Source organism: Hyaena hyaena, unplaced genomic scaffold, assembly GCF_003009895.1.
Source record: "Hyaena hyaena isolate Hyena2069 unplaced genomic scaffold, ASM300989v1 scaffold_1632, whole genome shotgun sequence".
NCBI lineage: Eukaryota > Metazoa > Chordata > Mammalia > Carnivora > Hyaenidae > Hyaena > Hyaena hyaena.
In genome coordinates this window covers 136,291-155,166 of record NW_024082266.1, presented here as the reverse complement: position 1 = coordinate 155,166, position 18,876 = coordinate 136,291, and the positions used below count along the sequence as shown (strand labels likewise).

Below are 18,876 nucleotides of genomic sequence, written 5' to 3'. Positions count from 1 at the left end.
ACACGGAGAGTCTGGACGTTTCAGAAAAAGTTTGCTGCATCCTGACCTGCACCCTGGGGGTACCATGGCCAGTGTGACTCTAAAGTTTTAAAGCCCATGGGATTATCCCCAAGCTGCCAAGCTTGTAAAGCTGACCTGGCCAGTGGGTGAGCACTGATGGTGCATCAGGAAGAAAACACGTGTAAAACAAGAATAAACTCTGCATGTGTCTATAGCCCCTTAGAACCACACTTGTATAGCTTTCAGAGTCTGGGAGACAAGCCCCTTTCTTTTCTTAGCCTCTGATTCCCAATTAATGAACCGTGAAAACAACATGGATTTTACATAAAGGGGATGTGCTTCAGAGAGCTAAAGCAATTTTACTTGTTAGGGCCCCCTCTTCACTGGTTCTGTTGATATTTTAGTGTGAGGCTGCAATTTTAGATGTTGTAGCAATAGAGGTGTTTATGTGCTACTATCGCCACATTGTGTTTTGGTCTCAAGAGGGGGGAACTGCCTAATGTAGTGAAGGTGGGTAGCAGTTCTGCCTCAGTTAAAGAGAAAGAGAAGCAGATACCCTTCTTCTTTGCATAATTTTTTGCTCCCTTTCCTGGCCTCACTTGCACAGCCTAGAGAGCTGGCTCGTATGTGAAAATAAAACAAAACAAAAGCGACACATATCAAGCTGAAAAGAGATGGATGGTGGTGCGTGCTGCACAACAGTGTGAGTGTGTTGACTGCTACTAAGCTGTACACTTAAAACAGTTAAGATGGCAAATTTTAAGTTATGTATATTTTACCACAATTTAAAACAAAACAATAACAAAAATCCCCATAGGTATCCATTTTGGAAAAAAGAGTTTCAAAAGCTTCAAGGAAGAGGATTTTTATGTCCAATTTCAGTAAAATGGAAAAAAAATCCACAGAAGGGGTTTTGAAAGATCTGAAGCTTTCTCAGAACAAATAAGCATTAGCGTGTGTTTGTGCATGTGCCTGTACACACAAGTGCACACTGTGTCCAACTAATTAAATGCCCTCTATTATTACTGTTCATATTGGAAATGAAAAAATGTTCACAAGAATTTTTCCATTTAGAATGATCTATTAATACAAAATGCCAAACACCCTTGCACCAGCAACAGAAACCAAAATAAAGGGTAACTGTCTGGGAAGCTCTCATAATTCTAACATCTTATGCCAGTGATAACAGAGGAAAAAACCATACCCACAAGTACCTATCAAGATTCCTCTCTAGCACGCAAAAGGCTGCTGTCACTGTCAAAGAAAGAGTGAGTTCCAAATAAAGAGAAAACCACAACAGAAACCTTATATTAAAAATGGGGTTTAAATATGAATAGGAGTGCCAACTTCATGAAAAGTCTACCTCTTCCATCATCAGGCCATAAAATTAAAACCAACATATGTTGGATGTGGTCAAATATCTTATTTGACTCCTGTCCATTTGCCAATGTTTTCCAAAGATTAAAAAGATAAAATCCCTTGAGTGCGTGCTGTGAGGACTCTGGTACTTTCTGCCAGTTTCTCCGAGCAGAGGTGGTGCATGGTGGGGCTTCTGAAGGCTCCACTGTTTGGAGTGAACGCATATAATAACAACAGCTGCTCTGCGGCCGGGGCCTGGCAGCAACAGGGTCAACAACCTCAATGCCAACTGACGATGACACTGGTTGTGTCGAGTGAAGCCAATGACAAAGGAACAGATGTGCTCTGTGTCTCTTGGTGCCTACAGCAATACAGTCACTGAAGACCAGCAACGGTGATGAGCACAGAGCAGCACGGTGTGAAGTTGACGCCAACTCAATCAAATGATCAGTGTCTTATCTACTTCATCCAAACCGTGTACACCCAACACACACACACACACCAATGCTTCTTTCATAGGCTTGGAAGTTCTAGGCTTTCAAGATATGAGAAAACTCTAAAAATAACACTTATGTGCAGGAAGTGTGAATGTGCTGCCAGATTGTAATGGGTCAGACCCTGCTTTGGCCTGTCCAGAGGCTCTATATAAGGCAGGAGTGCAAAATGATGGCGCCTAGGTAAAGTACATTCCTAGAAAGAATTTGTTAGGCCTCTAGGTTTATGAATGGAATGGAATGAAATGAAATACAGGAACTGTTCTAGTAAGTTCCTACCACTTAAAATTCTGAAGGGTTCACCTAAAATGTTGGAGCTATAATTTTTTTGATTTGGAAACTCGGAGTCCCTACTACCCCAATGAAACCAGGAGCTGGAGTTGCATGGCAGTTGCTCCTGGAGCTTCCTCTTTCTTAAGGCCTGCTTGCTAATTCACATTGGCTACCTGCATGGCCTCTGTAGGCTTTGGGTTTGGGTTAACTGATTTATAGACATTACATTTCTTGAGGCAAGTGCCATTTCTTTTTAGTTGCCTCAGCACTTAGCACCAGCTCTTTACACGCTGTCATCTCCTGTGAGTCACTAAACAATGTATATTCCCTGTGCTCAGAGAGCTGATGTGACTTGACTGTGGCCTCACAGCCAGATGCTGTTCCACCCAAGGGTTAGAACCCTGGGAAATCACCTAGCTGCTGCAGATCATCAGAGACCATTTGGATTAGTGTGTTCCTGAGCAGAAATCTGCCTCAGCAAAGGCCGTGTCTGGGTTTCAGGGTCAGACTGCGTGTGTTGAACTCCTGACTCCACAGGGCTATGTTACATGGGACAAATTACTTCATACCTTGTCTGATTTTCCTCTTCTTTAAAATGGATATAAAAACAGTATTTATCTCATAGAATTGTGTACAGATTATATGAGGTAATACAGAGGCACCTGGATGGTTCAGTCAGTTAAGTGTCCGACTTCGGCTCAGATCATGATCTCACGGTTTGTAAATCCAAGCCCCACACTGGGCTCTCTGCTGTCAGCGCAGAGCCTGCTTCAGATCCTCTGCCTCCCTCTCTCTGCCCCTTCCCCTGCTAGCTCTCTGTCTCTCAAAAATAAACAAAAATTAGAAAATAAATAAATGAGGTAATACATAAACACATTTCCCACAGCACCTGGTCCATAGCTTTATTTAAAAAAATTTCCCTATTATTATATCCTCAGATGCTGAGCATATCAAATTTTAAAAGTGTGCAGTAATTACAGGCCACGTGAAGTTCTTCTATGCTGAAATACTTTAATAAGACATAGACATAAATCTCTACTATAAGCCTGTTTCAAAATAATTATAGTTATGAATAAATGAAGTAAAAAAAAGGCAGTGGACAATTTATGTCATTCTGGGTCTACACTGTGCCATAACTATAAGTATATAGAAATCTCCCCTAATCCAGTGGATTTACAACTTATTTTAGTAGTAGAAACCATCTTCTAATGCAATCTTACACAGAAGCTATTAAGGAAAAAAATATGGCGGATCTAGTTGAAGAAGAGGTAGGGTCCCAGACCCCTGCTCCAGCTTCACTCTGCAAGGTCACAGAACCTGTTGCTAAGGATCACTGATTTGGGCTAGGCCCCCTAAGACCATTCAGACCTTTCCACAGATAGGGAGACTCAAGTTAAGGACCAAGACTGACTTGTCCTGGTATCCTCAAAGCCTAGCCATGTGCCTGGAGCACAGGGCACTGGAGGCACTAAGGTTTGTGTGATGAGAGGTTCAACACATGAGGTGCTATGCTGAAGTGGTGAGGTCTCTAGGCGAAGGACTTCTAGTGTGTGGTGATGATTGCTGCCAGTGGGGGGCGGGGGGGCAACAAAAACACCATTGTGGTTTAGACAGGGTATTGAGTGTAGGGTTGATTCTGGGGGAAGGGATGGGATGGAGGGATGTGAACTTGAACTTAAGCAAACAAAAGTAGTGGGGCTAGGTGCCATCTAAGAAACCAAGATGAAAGGGCCACTCTTCAGCCTAGGCATCTTGTTGGATTCCATTTCTGCCCAGAAATTTGAATCGATGGTATTAGTTTCTTTTTAATTAATTAAAAAATTTTTTTTATGATTGAGAGAGTGAGACAGAGATTGAGCAGGGAGGGGCAGAGAGGGAGACACAGAACTGGAAGCAGGCTTCAGGTTCTGAGCTGACAGCGCAGAGCCTGATGTGGGTCTCGAACTCACACACAGTGAGATCATGACCTGAGCCGAAGTTTGATGCTTAGCCAACTGAGCCACCCAGGTGCTCCTTGATGGTATTAGTTTCAAAGTGTGATAACTGGCCCATCTAAATCAATATTACTTGGGAGCTTTATTAAAGATGCAGACTTCACAAGTCCTATCCCAGAACTACTGAATCAAAATTTCCAGGAGTAGAATGCATGCATATATCCACCACAAGCAAAAGTCTGAGAAGCACCAAGTCACATGAGAGCCATGTAGAGAGCTATACTTTGCTTGGGCCCTTCCCTTGGATATTCTGATTTAATAGGCCTGGGATGGGGACTAAGAGCCAGGTTTCTGAAACCCCGCCAGGTGATACGCAACACGATGGTTTCCAACTATTCTTAACTGATGGCCAGAGGGAAGGGAGAGCCACTGCCTCTGTAACAGGCATTATTTCTGTTATTATAACCTATAAAAATGCTGATATTCTAATTGGCCCTTAGGGATAAGTGGCTACTTTTTCTTTCAGTTTGTCTTGTTAACCACCCAGGCAGCAGGGAGACAAGAATTTTTAGCAAAGATCTGTCAAAACATCGTTTTGGTGAATACTAAAGTTGTTTAAAAAATAGATTGAATGAATTCACCAAGCATACTTTAAAAATAAAGTATATCGAGGTATATTTGGTGTTCTAAAGTGCTTCTATTTAAATATACAGTTTGATGGATTTCGATAGGGATATGCTTCCCAGTAACCAGCACATTAAGATATGGAACATTTCTATCACCGCTGAAAATTCCTTCTTGCCCCTTTGCTGTCAAGCTCCTACCCACACCCTTAGCCCCAGACAACCACCAACCTACTTTCTGACACTGTATTAGTTTAGACTGCTCTAGAATTTGATACAAATGGGATCAAACGGTATGTACTTTTTAAGTCTGGTTTCTTTTGCTCAGCACAATGTTTTTAAGATCTGTCTATAACATAAATTATACTATTACCGTTTCTTCTCTGTTTCAAAGGCAAGCACACAGGGCTCCAGGGCACTACTTCAAAGGCAAGTTTCTGGAGTGACAGTGGGCAGAGTACTGAGACAACTGGCTTGACTATCTTCTACAAGGAGCTTAGCTGGGAAGGGGAGGAGTTATGACCACTCTGAGGTAACAGGTATTTTCACTGAGGCAGGTGATTTCTGGAGGAAGGAGAGCTCTGGGGGAGGCTGCAGTCCTGAGCTGCAGGATGTGGGGAATGAAAGAAGAAAGGTAAATGCATGGGCCAAAGGCAAACATCACCTGTTAAAAATTTTTTGTTTCTGGTTTAAAATATATTAGAGGAGGTGTCTGTGTGGTTCAGTCAGTTGAACATCTGATTCTCCATTTGGGCTCAGGTCGTGGAGCCTACTTAAGATTCTCTCCCTCTCCCTTTACCCCTTGCACACACATGCGTGTGCCCTCTCTGTCTCTCGTTCTCTCTCTCTCTCTCTCTCAAAAAAAAAAAAAGATAAAATAAAAATATATTAAAAAATTCTTTGATATTTCTATCTTCAAGAAAGAGAACTTAATTCCCCTCCCCTTAAGTGTGGGCTGGACTGAATGACTCACTTCTAAGGAACAGAAAATGGTGGAAGGGATGATGTACCACTTCTGATACTAGTCCTTAACAATATGGTGGCTTCCATCTTGGTTGCCCTCTTTGGGCTCAGCAAGCAGTTAGCATGGACCCAATGTGGTGTAGCATGAGGGGAGGTCTCTCTGAGGAAGGGACAATTAAACTGGAGCTTGAAGGTTGAACAGGACTCAAGAGGACATGGTGACCAAGGGCTCACATGGATCTCTGGCCTGGTGGTGAGAAGCGAAGGTCCATTCAAGGAACTCTAGGAAGTCCCTTTTGAGTTTTGTTTTTTTTTTTTATCTCTACCTACCTGAAAGCATACATTCACAATGTCATAGGAATCCATGAGCACTAACATCATGGAACTAATATTGATTCATACTGTGTTCTAGTACTACTCTATGGCCTACTGGCTTTGTTGGTGGTCTATATATCTAAACGTTATGCATAAAATTATTTCAAGGGAAGAGGTGTTCCTAAGACCATACAAGCTCCTAGGATAGGGACTGCCATACTCTTATCTTCATGCTTATATGTGGTGGAGGAGGTGGGTGGTGAGAGAAGATATACTGTTATATTTCAATAAATAAAACCTTCCTGCATTCAAATCTCAATACTCATTTGACATCTTTTGGAGCCCAAGAATCTAGTCTTATCTGGCCAGGAAATTTGAACTAGTCTAGACCACTCAGAGCAGCCAAAATTTGGCAGGCTTATCTACGGGCATCAAGCCATACTGACTATTCACATTTCATATAAACGCTCATGGAGATGAATTAATTCCTACTGTGACTGACATTCTGCAGCAATTTCCAATACTGCAGACACAGTGAAGTACAATTATGATTTGGTGCCCCAGAGACCAAAAGCAGTCCTGAGCTGCTCTCTGAGGTGGAGATTCTGACATTGCACCTAGGGAGAAACACTGAACACACAATTTCGAGTTTTATCTGTCTTTCATCCATAAACTAGGTAGGAGAGGTGTGGCCTAGCAAAAGAAGACAGACCGTGTGAGGAACTAAATGCCAACGTCTTACTGAGGCCTCCTAGGATCAGTTTTAAACATACTTGGCAGCCACTGGTGGTGGGACAGGGTATTATTAGTGCATTGTAGGAAGTAACTTTTGAGGATAAACCCTCTACCTCAGCAGTGTCCAACAAAATGTTCCATGATAACGGAAATGTTTACTATCTGTACTATACAATAGCCACTAGACACATGTGGCTTTTGAGCACTTGAAGTGTGGCTAGTAAGCTTAAGAAACTAATTTTCATTTTAGTTTAATTTAAATTAATTTAACTTTAAGCAGCCATAAGTAGTTAGTGGCTTTTGTACTGGATGGTACAACCCTAAGTAATGGATTAAAGGGTATGATTCTTTAAAATCATGAGTTTCTTGGGGCCCCTGGGTGGCTCAGTCAGTTAAGCATCTGACTCTTGATTTCAGCTCAGGTCATAATCTCACTGTTTGTGAGATCAAGCCCTGAGTCAGGCTCTGCACTGACAGTGTGGAGCCTGGTTGGAATTCTCTCTCTCGTTCTATCTCTCTTCCCCCTTCCACACACACTCTCTCTCAAAATAAGTAAATAAATAAACTTTAGAAAAATAAATAAAATCATTATTAAAGAATGGAGATGTATTTTCTGAGATTAGCACTCAGCAGTGTCTATGATATAGGTTTTCAAAAAATGTCTATTAACAGACACTCAGCAGCTAGAAGAGAACTGAGCTCATAATACAGAAGGTAGATTATATAAGACTGAGTAGTTAGTATTTCCCACAGGGTATTTCAAAGCTTTAGATACACAAAACACTCTCTAGTGAAAGGATTCCCTGATCAAATAACTCTACACGTTGTATGCTTTACTTGGAGGCTTAGGTTGCATGTTAAGGTATTAAGGACCCCAGAATAGCTTTATTAACTCACTGTTTCCCACAGTTATTTGACCATGGAACTCCCCTTTCACCTAACACCGTCTGACATCCCTTAGAACTAGCATATTTGGGGAAGAATACTTTGGGATATGCTACAGTAATGACAGGGTAGGAGGTAATCTTCCAGTGAATCCCTTCAAAGCAGGGACCCTAATTTTCAGCACATATTCAACAGGTAATAGTTGTTTACTGAATGGTCTAGAAATGACTCTCCTCCATTAAAAATCAGAGGCAGTCTGAAACCATGCCAGGTCAGCCAAGGTAAAGAGATAAGGCAGTGTGTAACTTGTAACCATAGGCATTGTTAGTGTGTTGTAGTGGGCATACCTGCAGAACTGGAAGATAATATGATATGTAAGCATGACACAGAAGTGGGTAAATGCAAACTGGGGCAGAAATAACAGTTATGGAAATATATATGTATATATATGTATATGTATATATAGAGTACATATATATATGTACTCTTTCTCTCTCTTTATATATATACATATACACATACATATACATATATATATATATATATATATATATATATAGAGAGAGAGAGAGAGAGAGAGAGAGAGAGGGAGAGAGAGAGATTTTTAGCAACCTCTATGCCCAATGTGGGGTTTAAACTCATGACCCAGAGATCAAGAGTTGTATGCTCTACTAACTGAGCCAGCCAGGTACCCCCTGGAAATATACTAATAGCATTTTAACACTAATTCATTGTGATTAGAATATCAATCTCCATACAAAAGAATAAAATCAGAGCTATAGGGTGGTGTAAACAGGATGGGGCATAGGTTCCTGAGGATAGGAGAAGAAAATGGTCCTGTCTGAGGGGGAACAAAAAAGATAATACAAGAATCTGTTTGATACCAAGAGGTCTTAGTTACTTAGTTACTTCCCTAGTTATTTTTAGTTTTGGGCTTTGCTAATATTTTAGTGAGAAGGGTTTAGAATTAACTCCAGGTCCACATGATTATTTCCGCTAAAAATTATTTGTAGTTATTGTCCATACACATATGCTTAAGTTTAATAAAGTGTATATAGACCATTCCATGGTCTAGATTAATCTCTTTTCAATGAATCCCTTTTGTTCTCTTTTATTTTTATTTTATTTTGGGGAGAGCACAAGCAGGGAAGGGGCAGAGAGAGGGACACAGAGGTCTGGAGTGGGCTCTGCACTGACATCAGAGAACCCATTGTGGGGCTCACACTCACCAACTGTGAAATCATGACCTGAGCTGAAGTTGGACACTCAACCGACTGAGCCCCCCCTTCTGTTCTCTTTTAAAACTTGAAATTAAAATAAAACCCTCAAAATTATTTTCAGATCTAGTTGAGTAGCAGAATCTGGACGGGGAAAACTCCAACCAAACCTTTCATCAAGATCATGGAACTCTAAGCAGTGAGGTCCCCGCAGGGCTGGCCATGTTACATGTGGGTGTATTTGTAGCCTTCATCATGTGCTTTAGAATCAGTGAGATCTGCCCTCTTCAAACTGAGGCTTTGAAATGAAAAATATATACATATTGTAAAGATAAACATTACCTCAATGTTTACAAAGATGCTTAACTCCCTACTCCAGGAGGGACCACTCCATCTCCAGGGAAAGCTTAGTTGTTTAGTCCAAGAAGATAGTGTGGATCACTTTCAACTACAGTCACTAAGTGGCCTACACCACCATCAGCTTGCTCCTTCGAGCATCTCAGCCATGGCAGCTCTGTGATGGGGGAGCAGAGGGCATGGCCAGAGATAGCCAAGAGGACACTCAGAGCCCCTGGTCCTGGGCACACAGGCCACCATGTGCAGTTCTGGTCTTTGTGGGTAAGGCCTTTAGAAGCAAAATATTTGACTTTTCTGCTTATCATAAAAGTGTTACATGTTTGTGACAGAAAACTTGAAAAGACCAAATAAGTGTGTATATATATATATATGAAACATTACTCATAATTCCACCAAGAGAGAATCATCCTGGACACTTTTTTGTCATATTTTCTTTTTCATCTATGATTAGATGCTTCTAAAGGACATACTAATAGATACATGATTAGGGTGATTTTCCAATACATTTTGAGTCTCATTTTATTACTCAATATTACATGCTGAAAATTTTCCCATGGGCATCGTCTTCAGCTATAATTGATCACATTTTAGGCCCTGAAATAAACCAGACCACATCTCCCCTGATCCAACCAAAAAAAAAAAAAAAAAAAAAAAAAAAAAAAAAAAAAAAACCCAAAAAACCAAAAAAAACCCCCAAAAGACAAAAACCAGTCACCAGCCCACAAACCAGAAGCAAAAGTTCTCCGGACATCAGGAAAGGATGAATAAATAGGACTGACAAAGACACATAGCTGATTTTGCTACATTCCTAGTAACTCAGTAAGTACAGTGTAGTTCATTGAAATTGGTTCCACATTTCTTTGCTGTTTTTCAAATTGACACTTTAGAGTATGTTTGCCAAGGCTCTTAAAATGTTCTCTGGCTGGCACATCCACTCAGTTCTGGGCATTTGGGTTGCCCTGTACAACCACCACCAGCTGATGCCACAGTGGACACACACACACACACACACAACATGTCAGATAAAATGAAGAAGCCCCAGGAACGCAAACTCCAGCTATTCTTTGTGCTAGGTGTACTCCCCTCTGCTGGCATGGTGGGCTTTAACTCCTGAATGCTTCACTAAGCAAGAAGATGCCAGTCTGGACGAAAGATAATAAGGCTGGGAAATGCTACCCCAAAGATCATAATTACAGTATTCAAGCTGGGGGAGACTCTTGATATGGCGTCCTTTACATCTGGGAAAACTGAAGCCCACAGACAATGACACACCTTGCTCAGGGTCGGACAACTACTGGGGTAGCATACTAGTGGAATCATCATTGTAGGGAAGCCTGAACTGGCTGAAGCTCTCTCTTCTTCCTTAATGCCTGTGCCCATGTCTGAGCCATTTGGCTGCAAGTCAAGGAATCTGCCTGACAAGAAACACCCCCAGAGGACTTTGTACAGATGACGTTTCAAAAGAAAAGGTCCTTTCAAAAGTCCACAATGGCTCTTTTGGGGAGTGGCTCTGGCTCATGAGAGAAGTTCTGCTTCTTTTCACAGTCCTGATCCTATCTTGCCATTATGAGCCAACCTTGGTTACTGCACTCACCCAGGCATCTCCAAGGGGAGTGTAGGCATGACCCAGCCACTCTTTAGGGGAAGATAAGGTCAGCATATGTTTGGGTCTAGATGGGTTGTGGTGAGGACTTTACAGAACAAGGCTTTCCAAATCCTGGATCTCTAAAGTACCCTGGTCCTAAATCATCCATTGCTAAATGGGTGGTTTTGGAGGCAAAGCCCAAAATCATTAGATGCAAGGATGTCAATCATTAGCCAACTGGGGGAGGAGTGGGAGCCTTGGTGTGACAAAATGGCAGTGACGGCATTGAGAGATGGAAAGGAATGTGGTTTAGATATGGGGAAAGTGACGACCACACTTGTCTGAAGTAAAGGTAACAAGTGGGAGAAATAGAGAAAATAATACATGTAAAGAGTTTAATGGAATATCTGGAACTCAAGAAATGGAGCTACTGTCTATTTCTTAAAAACGCTTGTATGCGTTTTACATGCTAAGAACTCAGTGGTGGGTGTCACACAATGATGCAGGAGGACTGAGGGGTGAGAATGAACAGGGCTGGGTTTCTTTTCTTTCTCTGAAGCCCTCCCGTAGGATGAATTTCATTTCATTCTCATCTTTCTCTTTCCATCTTCACTCCATGCAGCAGTAGTGGGTGTAGTGGGGGCGCAGGTGGAAAGGCAGGGAGGGAACACTAAAAATCTAGAGACATACCACAAAGATGGAATAGTGTTGCCCAAAGTTTGCTGCATGGATCATGATCTTTATAAGATGTTAATGAATGATAACAAATGAAGAAAAAGATTATGGGAGTCAGATGTAGTTAAACTGAGTGACTGTGTTTAACTGAATAACTGTGTAAACAAAAAACTCAACCAGCGTCTTCACTACAGGCTTTCTCAAGGCCTTTAATCTGTGATTCTACATTGTGGGTCTTCAAGGCTGGAGATGATGTAGCATTTTGTAAACTTACTTAATCAAGGGAAAGACGTCTGTTTTCACTGAGCATTACTTAGGATCAACTTTTTTTTTTTTTTTTGAGTATAGCTGACACACAATGTCACATTATTTCAGGTGTACAACATAGGAATGGCGAAATTAAGCTATGCTCACTCACCATCTGTCACCATACAGCACTATTACAGTACCATTGAGAATATGCCCTATGCTTTGCCTTTTATTCCCATGACTTCTTCATGACAGGGCTGACACTTTGAGGAATATTCTTGGCCAATACTGATCCTTAGATTTTTTCTTCTTTGCTTTACTTTCCACCTCACTGAGCTAACTTCCAATCCTAGAGAAGAAGAGATGAATTGCTAAAAATAGTAATTCTCACATCTGAGAGTAATTGTCATGTACAGTCTTGCCCCCAGAGTGTGGTCTGGAAACCAGCAGCATGAACATCACCTGGGAGCAGACTGTACATGTTCAAGTTGCTTTCCAGGTGTACTGAATCGGAATCTACAGTTTGGCAGCGTGCCGTGATTCACATGCACATTAAAGTCTGAGATGCAGGGGCGCCTGGGTGGCTTAGTCGGTTAAGCGTCCGACTTTCGCTTAGGTCATGATCTCGCGGTTTGTGGGTTTGAGCCCCGCGTCGGGCTCTGTGCTGACTGCCAGCTCAGAACCTGGAGCCTGTTTCAGTCTGTGACTCCCTTTCTCTCTGACCCTCCCCTGCTCACGCTGTCTCTCTCTCTCTCTCTCCTAGAAATAAAAAAAAAAAAAAAAAAAAGTCTGAGATGCAGATTGAGGGTGCTTGGTAGTAGGCAATGAGCTCAATAATTCTGATTTGCTGTATCTGTGGTGAGGCCCAGGTACGCACATTTTAAAACATAACCTCCAGAAGATTCTGATGGCTGGCATTTGGACCCCCATTAAGAAACACTGATTTAATCTAAGAACCTCTACGGCCCAAGTGCCTGCTGTAAGGTAAAAGAACAGCCTTGCGATAATATTTGGTCTCACAGCTGCACCTCTACAAGGTAGGTGCATAACAATCACCTTCATTGTTATAAATAAGGAAATGAAGCCCTGGAAAGAGATGGAGAAGCCCCTGGACCAAGGTCACCCAGGGGTCAGCAGGTGCACCGTCCTGTCCTTCCTCCCCACATCCACAGCCTTCCTCTTCCTCCCTAATCAGCTCTTTATTCAGCAGCTACTGCATTGCTCACAGTGCTTTCTGAGTCTGCTTTTGTTTTTAGTGAAAGGCCAACAAAACACTGCTGGTTATTTGTGCTTGCTAATGATAATTCTGATCAGCTCAATTCTGTCAGCTTACTCTCAGGCAGCCAGGGGCCCTACAGCAGCCTGCTTATTCAATCAGGGACGGGCCCATTTTCTAATTACCAGCATCATTTGGGCTCGTTTCCTCCAACTGTGAACTTGCTTGAGTTCAGGCTTCTTCAGCTGTTGCATTTACATGAGAAATGGCTCATCTGTCACGTCTGTGTCCCAGTCTCCCCCTCCCTGTTGGAGACCAGATGCAATGGGTTTGCAGGCTGCTGCTGACCAGCAGGTCCCAATGGGAGCCATAAGGCAAGCCCTGTGGGGGGATGCACACACTGGCCTTCCTCACTGGGCGGGCCAGAGTGACCTCTTCTCAGCTTCTGAAATCCAAATTGTACTCCCACTCTGAGGCCAGAGAGGGTCACCAACCGTCCCAGTTTGCCAGGGATTGAGAGTTTTTCCAGGACATGAGACTTTTAGTGCCAAATCTGGGAGGGTTAGCCATCTGGACACTGTAGTATGAGAGCATTCAACACTGCCCAGGTGATCTAGTTGGAAGCTAAAACAGAAAACTGCAAGTTGGGGTACAGATGATGATTCTAAGACTGATGATGCTTCCCTTCACTGCTCTGTGCCTAATTCTGCTTTTAATCTCTATTGCTAATCTAGTAGGATGAAGCTTTATTTCCAACAATGAAAAAATGGAAGTCTGCTGGCATGTTCTGAGATGAAGGTGGCACCAAGGGAGGAATGACTGGTATACAATCTCTGTGAATGGAGGCACATCATCCTCAAAGTACTCTTCCTAATTCTAAACACATTATACACTTGGTATGTACTTGGCAATGTGGGCATGCAAGCATATATCCTGTATACCCCCAACTCTCATAGAGCTGACCATCCTATGGGAGACACCAACACAAGCATGATACACTGCATCTGCTTACAAGGATACCTAGTGGATCACTAAGATAGCAAAAGGCCATAGGAGCTGGGAAGGGAGACGTGGGGTACCTCTGCTAACTATACACCAGTGACTTTATATTCATTATCTCATTTAACAGCTGACATTTCTTAAGACCTTACCATGTGACTAACCCATTTAATGTTTACAACAATTCAATTATTATACCCATTCTATGAGTGAGGAAAATGAGGCTTTGAGAAACCAACTTGCTAAAGATTGCAAGTTACTAAATGAAGAGTTTGAATGGAATGCAGAAAGACTGAGTCTGGGTTTAAGCACTGAGATTGAATCTCCTCCCCTGTGGGTTGCTGGACTCTCAACACAACGAGTATGCTGGACACTCCGTCAACATCAGATGAAAACTGCAGGGGAGGCTCTGGGAACAGATGAGCGCAGCTGTCCATGGCAGACACGTGGCAGAGAGGAACCTGAGGTGGTCTCTGAGTTCTACACTGTGCAATCCCAAGTGTGATATCAGAAATGTCCCACCGGAGGTGTGGGAACTCAGAGCACTGATGTTCTAAAGGAAGCTGGCTGCTTGAATGCTGCCCTTCTGGCCCTTTGTTGCATTAGATTCTAAAGAATGCACACTAAGTGTGAAGCCAAATGCCTGACTTGTCATCTTGCAAGGGCTGAAGATGAGTGTGTCATTATTTTACATGTTTAGATTGCATCTGTAAGTTCTTCAAAACATACCCTTCTTATGCCTTGGAACATCTGAATAACTTGAGGCGCCTGGGTGGCTTGGTTGGGTGTCCGACTTCGCCTCAGATCATGATCTCATGGTGAGTTTGAGCCCCGTATTGGGCTCTGTGCTGACAGCTCAGAGCCTGGAGCCTGCTTCAGATTCTGTGTCTCCCTCTCTCTCTGCCCCCTCCCACCACACTCTCTCTCTCTCTCAAAAGTAAATAAACATTAAAAGAAATTTTAAAAAATGAACATCTAGGTAACTTGTGTTGCATATATAGGGTATCTGATATATGCAAATTAAATAAAAATGTGTTGATCTGATATACTATGACTGATTTTAATATGTTCATTGCTACAGACAACTTAGAAGTTAAGTGTTCTGGCACTAGTAACTACTGAAAGTGCTCATATCAGTAATAACAGTCCATAAGTACAGTATTCTTTATTAATTTTTAAAAATGTTTTATTTATTTCTGAGAGGGAGAGAGCATGAGCAGGGGAGGGTCAGAGAGAGAGGGAGTCACAGACTGAAACAGGCTCCAGGCTCTGAGCTGGCAGTCAGCACAGAGCCCGACGCGGGGCTCGAACCCATGAACCGTGAGATCATGACCCAAGCGAAAGTTGGACGCTCAACCGACTGAGTCACCCACACGACCCCAGAAGTACAGTATTCTTAGTGGACACTGGACTATGCTAAGTATCCCGAGCCTAACATTATATAATTTTTTAAAAAGCTTATTTACTTATTTTGAGAGAGAGAGCATGGGAGCAGGGAGAGGCAGAGGGATGGAGGGAAAAGGAAAGTGTGGGAAAGAGAGAGAGAGAGAGAGAGAGAGAGCGAGAGCGAGCATCTTAAGCAGGCTCCATGCTGCTAGTGCAGAGCCTGATGCAGAGCTCAATTCCATGACCCGGGGAATCATGACCTGAGCCAGAATCAAGAGTCAGACGCTCAACCCACTGAGCCACCCAAGCGCCCCTATAATTATTGTCCTCGGAAACATTCTCAATATCTTTTTGTTAAGTTTATAGGCTTTGGTTTGTGTAAAATGAACACATAACTCCAGACAATTAGGCATGAAAAACATTTGTTAATATGTAAAAGCATTAAAATTAATCACCCTGCAATTATGATTAAGAAAACATAATGGTAGCAAGGATTCTGTTTCAAGCAAGATTTAAAGAAATAAAAGGTTCTAGGGGAAAAACTGATACCCTTCTTGCTCACTTTCACTGTTAACAATTCCTGGCTACCCTAGTCGGGCTTTCCCCATGCCTCCCCAGAGGCTCTCTTCTGGAACACTGAGCTGTTCGGAGCCTTTCTGTGACTCTAGACTCCAGCCCGCTCCTGGCACTGCCAGGTGTTAGAATCCCTGGGCTCTTCCTCAGTTACTGAAAATGACTGATCACTTTTCGATGGCTAAGAAAGGCCTTCTCTATTGGCTTGCGTTCAGCTTCTTCTTACAATGGCCTTTATGCTTCTGTGTGTAAAGAAGAAACTGACTTTTGCTTCTATCCATCTGATGATTCTGCTCCTTTGGCTCAGTGAAACCAGCACAGTGAGTGCTTCAGAGAGCCTCTCCCTTCTGGTGGACCTTTGGGGAGGTATTTCCCTTCAAGGTTTCTCCACCCTCTTTGTTTCTGAGGCCCTCTTTCCTTTGTCCTTGACATTTTCTAAAATTAGCATTGTCAACTCTTTCCAGTCTTTTAACTCCCTTGAGCTGTTTGAGCACCTTTTCTTCGTGTACTGTTTACCCACAGTTGACTTTAAACAGGACAAAGTAGGAGAATTTCAATCGTGAAGCATTTCAGCTTTTTTCCACACTACTTGTGCAACTAAATTCAGGGACAACTTAGTTCCTGCCCCCAAGAACTTTATACAAAGCTGTTGTGAAAGAAAATGAAGAAAATGAGTACTTCTTTAGCCAATTATATACCTTATTTGTGTCTAGAAAGTCCTGGTTTGTTCCAGAACTCTCAGTGATGCAAACAAAAATATTTTTTTGCCATGTACTTTCATAGCACGGTAACAGATTTCAAGCTGAGAAACTTTAAAGGTGATACATAAATTTCTTTCCCAGACACAGATATTGTGCCATATTAAACAGCTCTCTCTTATTCCTTTTTTGTATTTTGATTCTTTAACAACAGAGCCTTGCTGACCCTGGAGGGACTGCCCCTCCCAGGTCTAGCCAATTCCGAGATGTGGTAAACAACTCACCCTACCCTATGGCTGTTTACTCCCCAACCAATACAAACCAATCAATCCCGAGCCCTCAGCTCCAACCACCTCCCCTATGTCTCTCACGCTTAGGGCTACTCTTGCCCTCCAACCCATTACTACCACAAAACTAAGATAGCCTCTAATTCCCAGAGCCTCCCGAAATTATTCTAATTAGTCAAATCTAATCCTGTTTACCCTGGTTCACCTGTTCCTTCCCAGAGAAACCCCAATAAAGGCTTTTGCCCACATTTCCCCTGCTCTCTCTGCCTCTGACCAACGCTGGTGGCTCTCCTTGTGCCTTTCCCTGCTCCCAACCCTGACATGGTGTACCCCCCACCTTTCTTTGGATCTGTGAGCATAATACTCTACCTTTTCAATGGCAGCTGTTTCCTGATCTGTTGACCTCACCATACGTAAATAGCAATAAGATCTATACTTAAAAAACATGTACATAAAGAGAAAGGAAGATTGACTAGCAATGGACCATAGCCTGGGCCCTGCGTTGGTCATTATTCAAATGGACTTGGATGAAAGTTAGTTGCTCTGTCACTTATATTTAGCAAAACTGCCACTTTGAATGTTTTAAGAAGCAACTGTGATTTTAGTATAAAGCAGTGTATTATACTGGATAAAAAAGTACTCCGGTGAGTCAACTAGAAATAGCTGTGATGAGGGCATCCACATTAAGATACTACATGTTACAAAAGATGCTGAGGATTTCAAGGGTCCTTGACTTCTATAGCACAGACTGAGTCCAACTGTAAAAACACCTTATGAAGAAAATACAAGGAGTTCTCATTCACTTAAACAATAATCATAAAGTTTTTGTATCAAATGTTGATAAAATCAAATTTATCAAATCAAATGTTTTGGATTTTAATATATCCCATTAAAATGCATCACAGGAAATTCAGTATGAAAAACAAAATTCCTGAGATACTGTATTCTCATCTGGACCTGACTTCTGTCTCTCTCTGGAGACAAAAAACTTACTTCTAGCTCTGTCTCTGGACTCAAAGCTACTCACTGGCAGTTTTGCTTGACTTGGCATGCCTAGCAGCAGACACGTAGTAGGTGCTATATATGTATTTGCTGATTAAAGGAATGTTTCTGGTTATCTTTGAAGGTGAGAGATCAAAGATGCTCACTTAAGAGAGTTAAGTAAATAGGTGGAGCTGAGAATTAAAGCGACTCCCTCTAGCCCAAACTATTACAATCCCACTACATTCTGCCACTATAATCCCACTACAAACCACTACGATCCCACTGTATTGGTGGCCGTGCACATCTTAGCATCTCCTGCCCGTGGGGCTGACCTCTACCTCCTGTCTCTTGCTTGAGGCCTCTGGCTGATGGCTCACCACGAGTGAGCATTTTGCATGGGTCTGGCGTGTGCTATGACAAAAGGCTGAGCTCCTAGTGGTGCATGGTGACACTTACCAAAGGCTCTAGCTCCTTGCGGTCTATGAGGTTCATTTCTGTGACGAAGTAATAGAAGTGCTTGTAGCAGGTGTTGACATGGGCTTCCGCGCCCATCACAATGACCCGGTCAAAGTGGTGGATGTAGACGTGGACAAAGACTCGGAAAAGGCGGCACAGGATCTTCTTGCAGATCTGAAGGAAGTTCTTTGGGAAGGGGACACCTAGAGAAGTTTAAAAAAAAAAAAAAAGAAAAGAAAAAAGCCATGACGAGAAAGCTCTGGAAGCCCAGGAGCACGTGTGTGAGGCTGGAGAACCATCTTGGACCTGAGCTCCCAGACCAGCCTGCTGGTGCCTGGCTCTTGGGCAGCTGTATCAGATCCTGCCCAAAAAAGTGGCTAGAATGCTGTTACATTTATGTGCCAACAATGGCCAGAAAGAGACCAAAAAATGAATGAAAAGGGCCAAGTTTGTTTCCTTATCTGAATGTATGTGTGTGTATGTGAGTATATCTATCTATCTATGTCTATCTATCTATCTATATCTGTATATATCTATATATATCTGTTTATCTATCTGTATCTCTATCTATATGTATAACTATATATCTGTATATATATGTGTATATATTGGT

General features: G+C 42.3%; 1 protein-coding gene across 1 annotated transcript in view; it reads right to left on the bottom strand.

Moving 5' to 3' along the window:
- Positions 1-18,876, bottom strand: part of MOB3B (MOB kinase activator 3B) — a 124,508-nt gene that overhangs the window by 13,612 nt on the left and 92,020 nt on the right. The window contains exon 2 of the mRNA XM_039224423.1: positions 18,264-18,466. Within this exon, the coding sequence (XP_039080354.1) occupies positions 18,264-18,466 (203 nt within the window). The remainder of the gene's footprint in view (positions 1-18,263; positions 18,467-18,876) is intronic.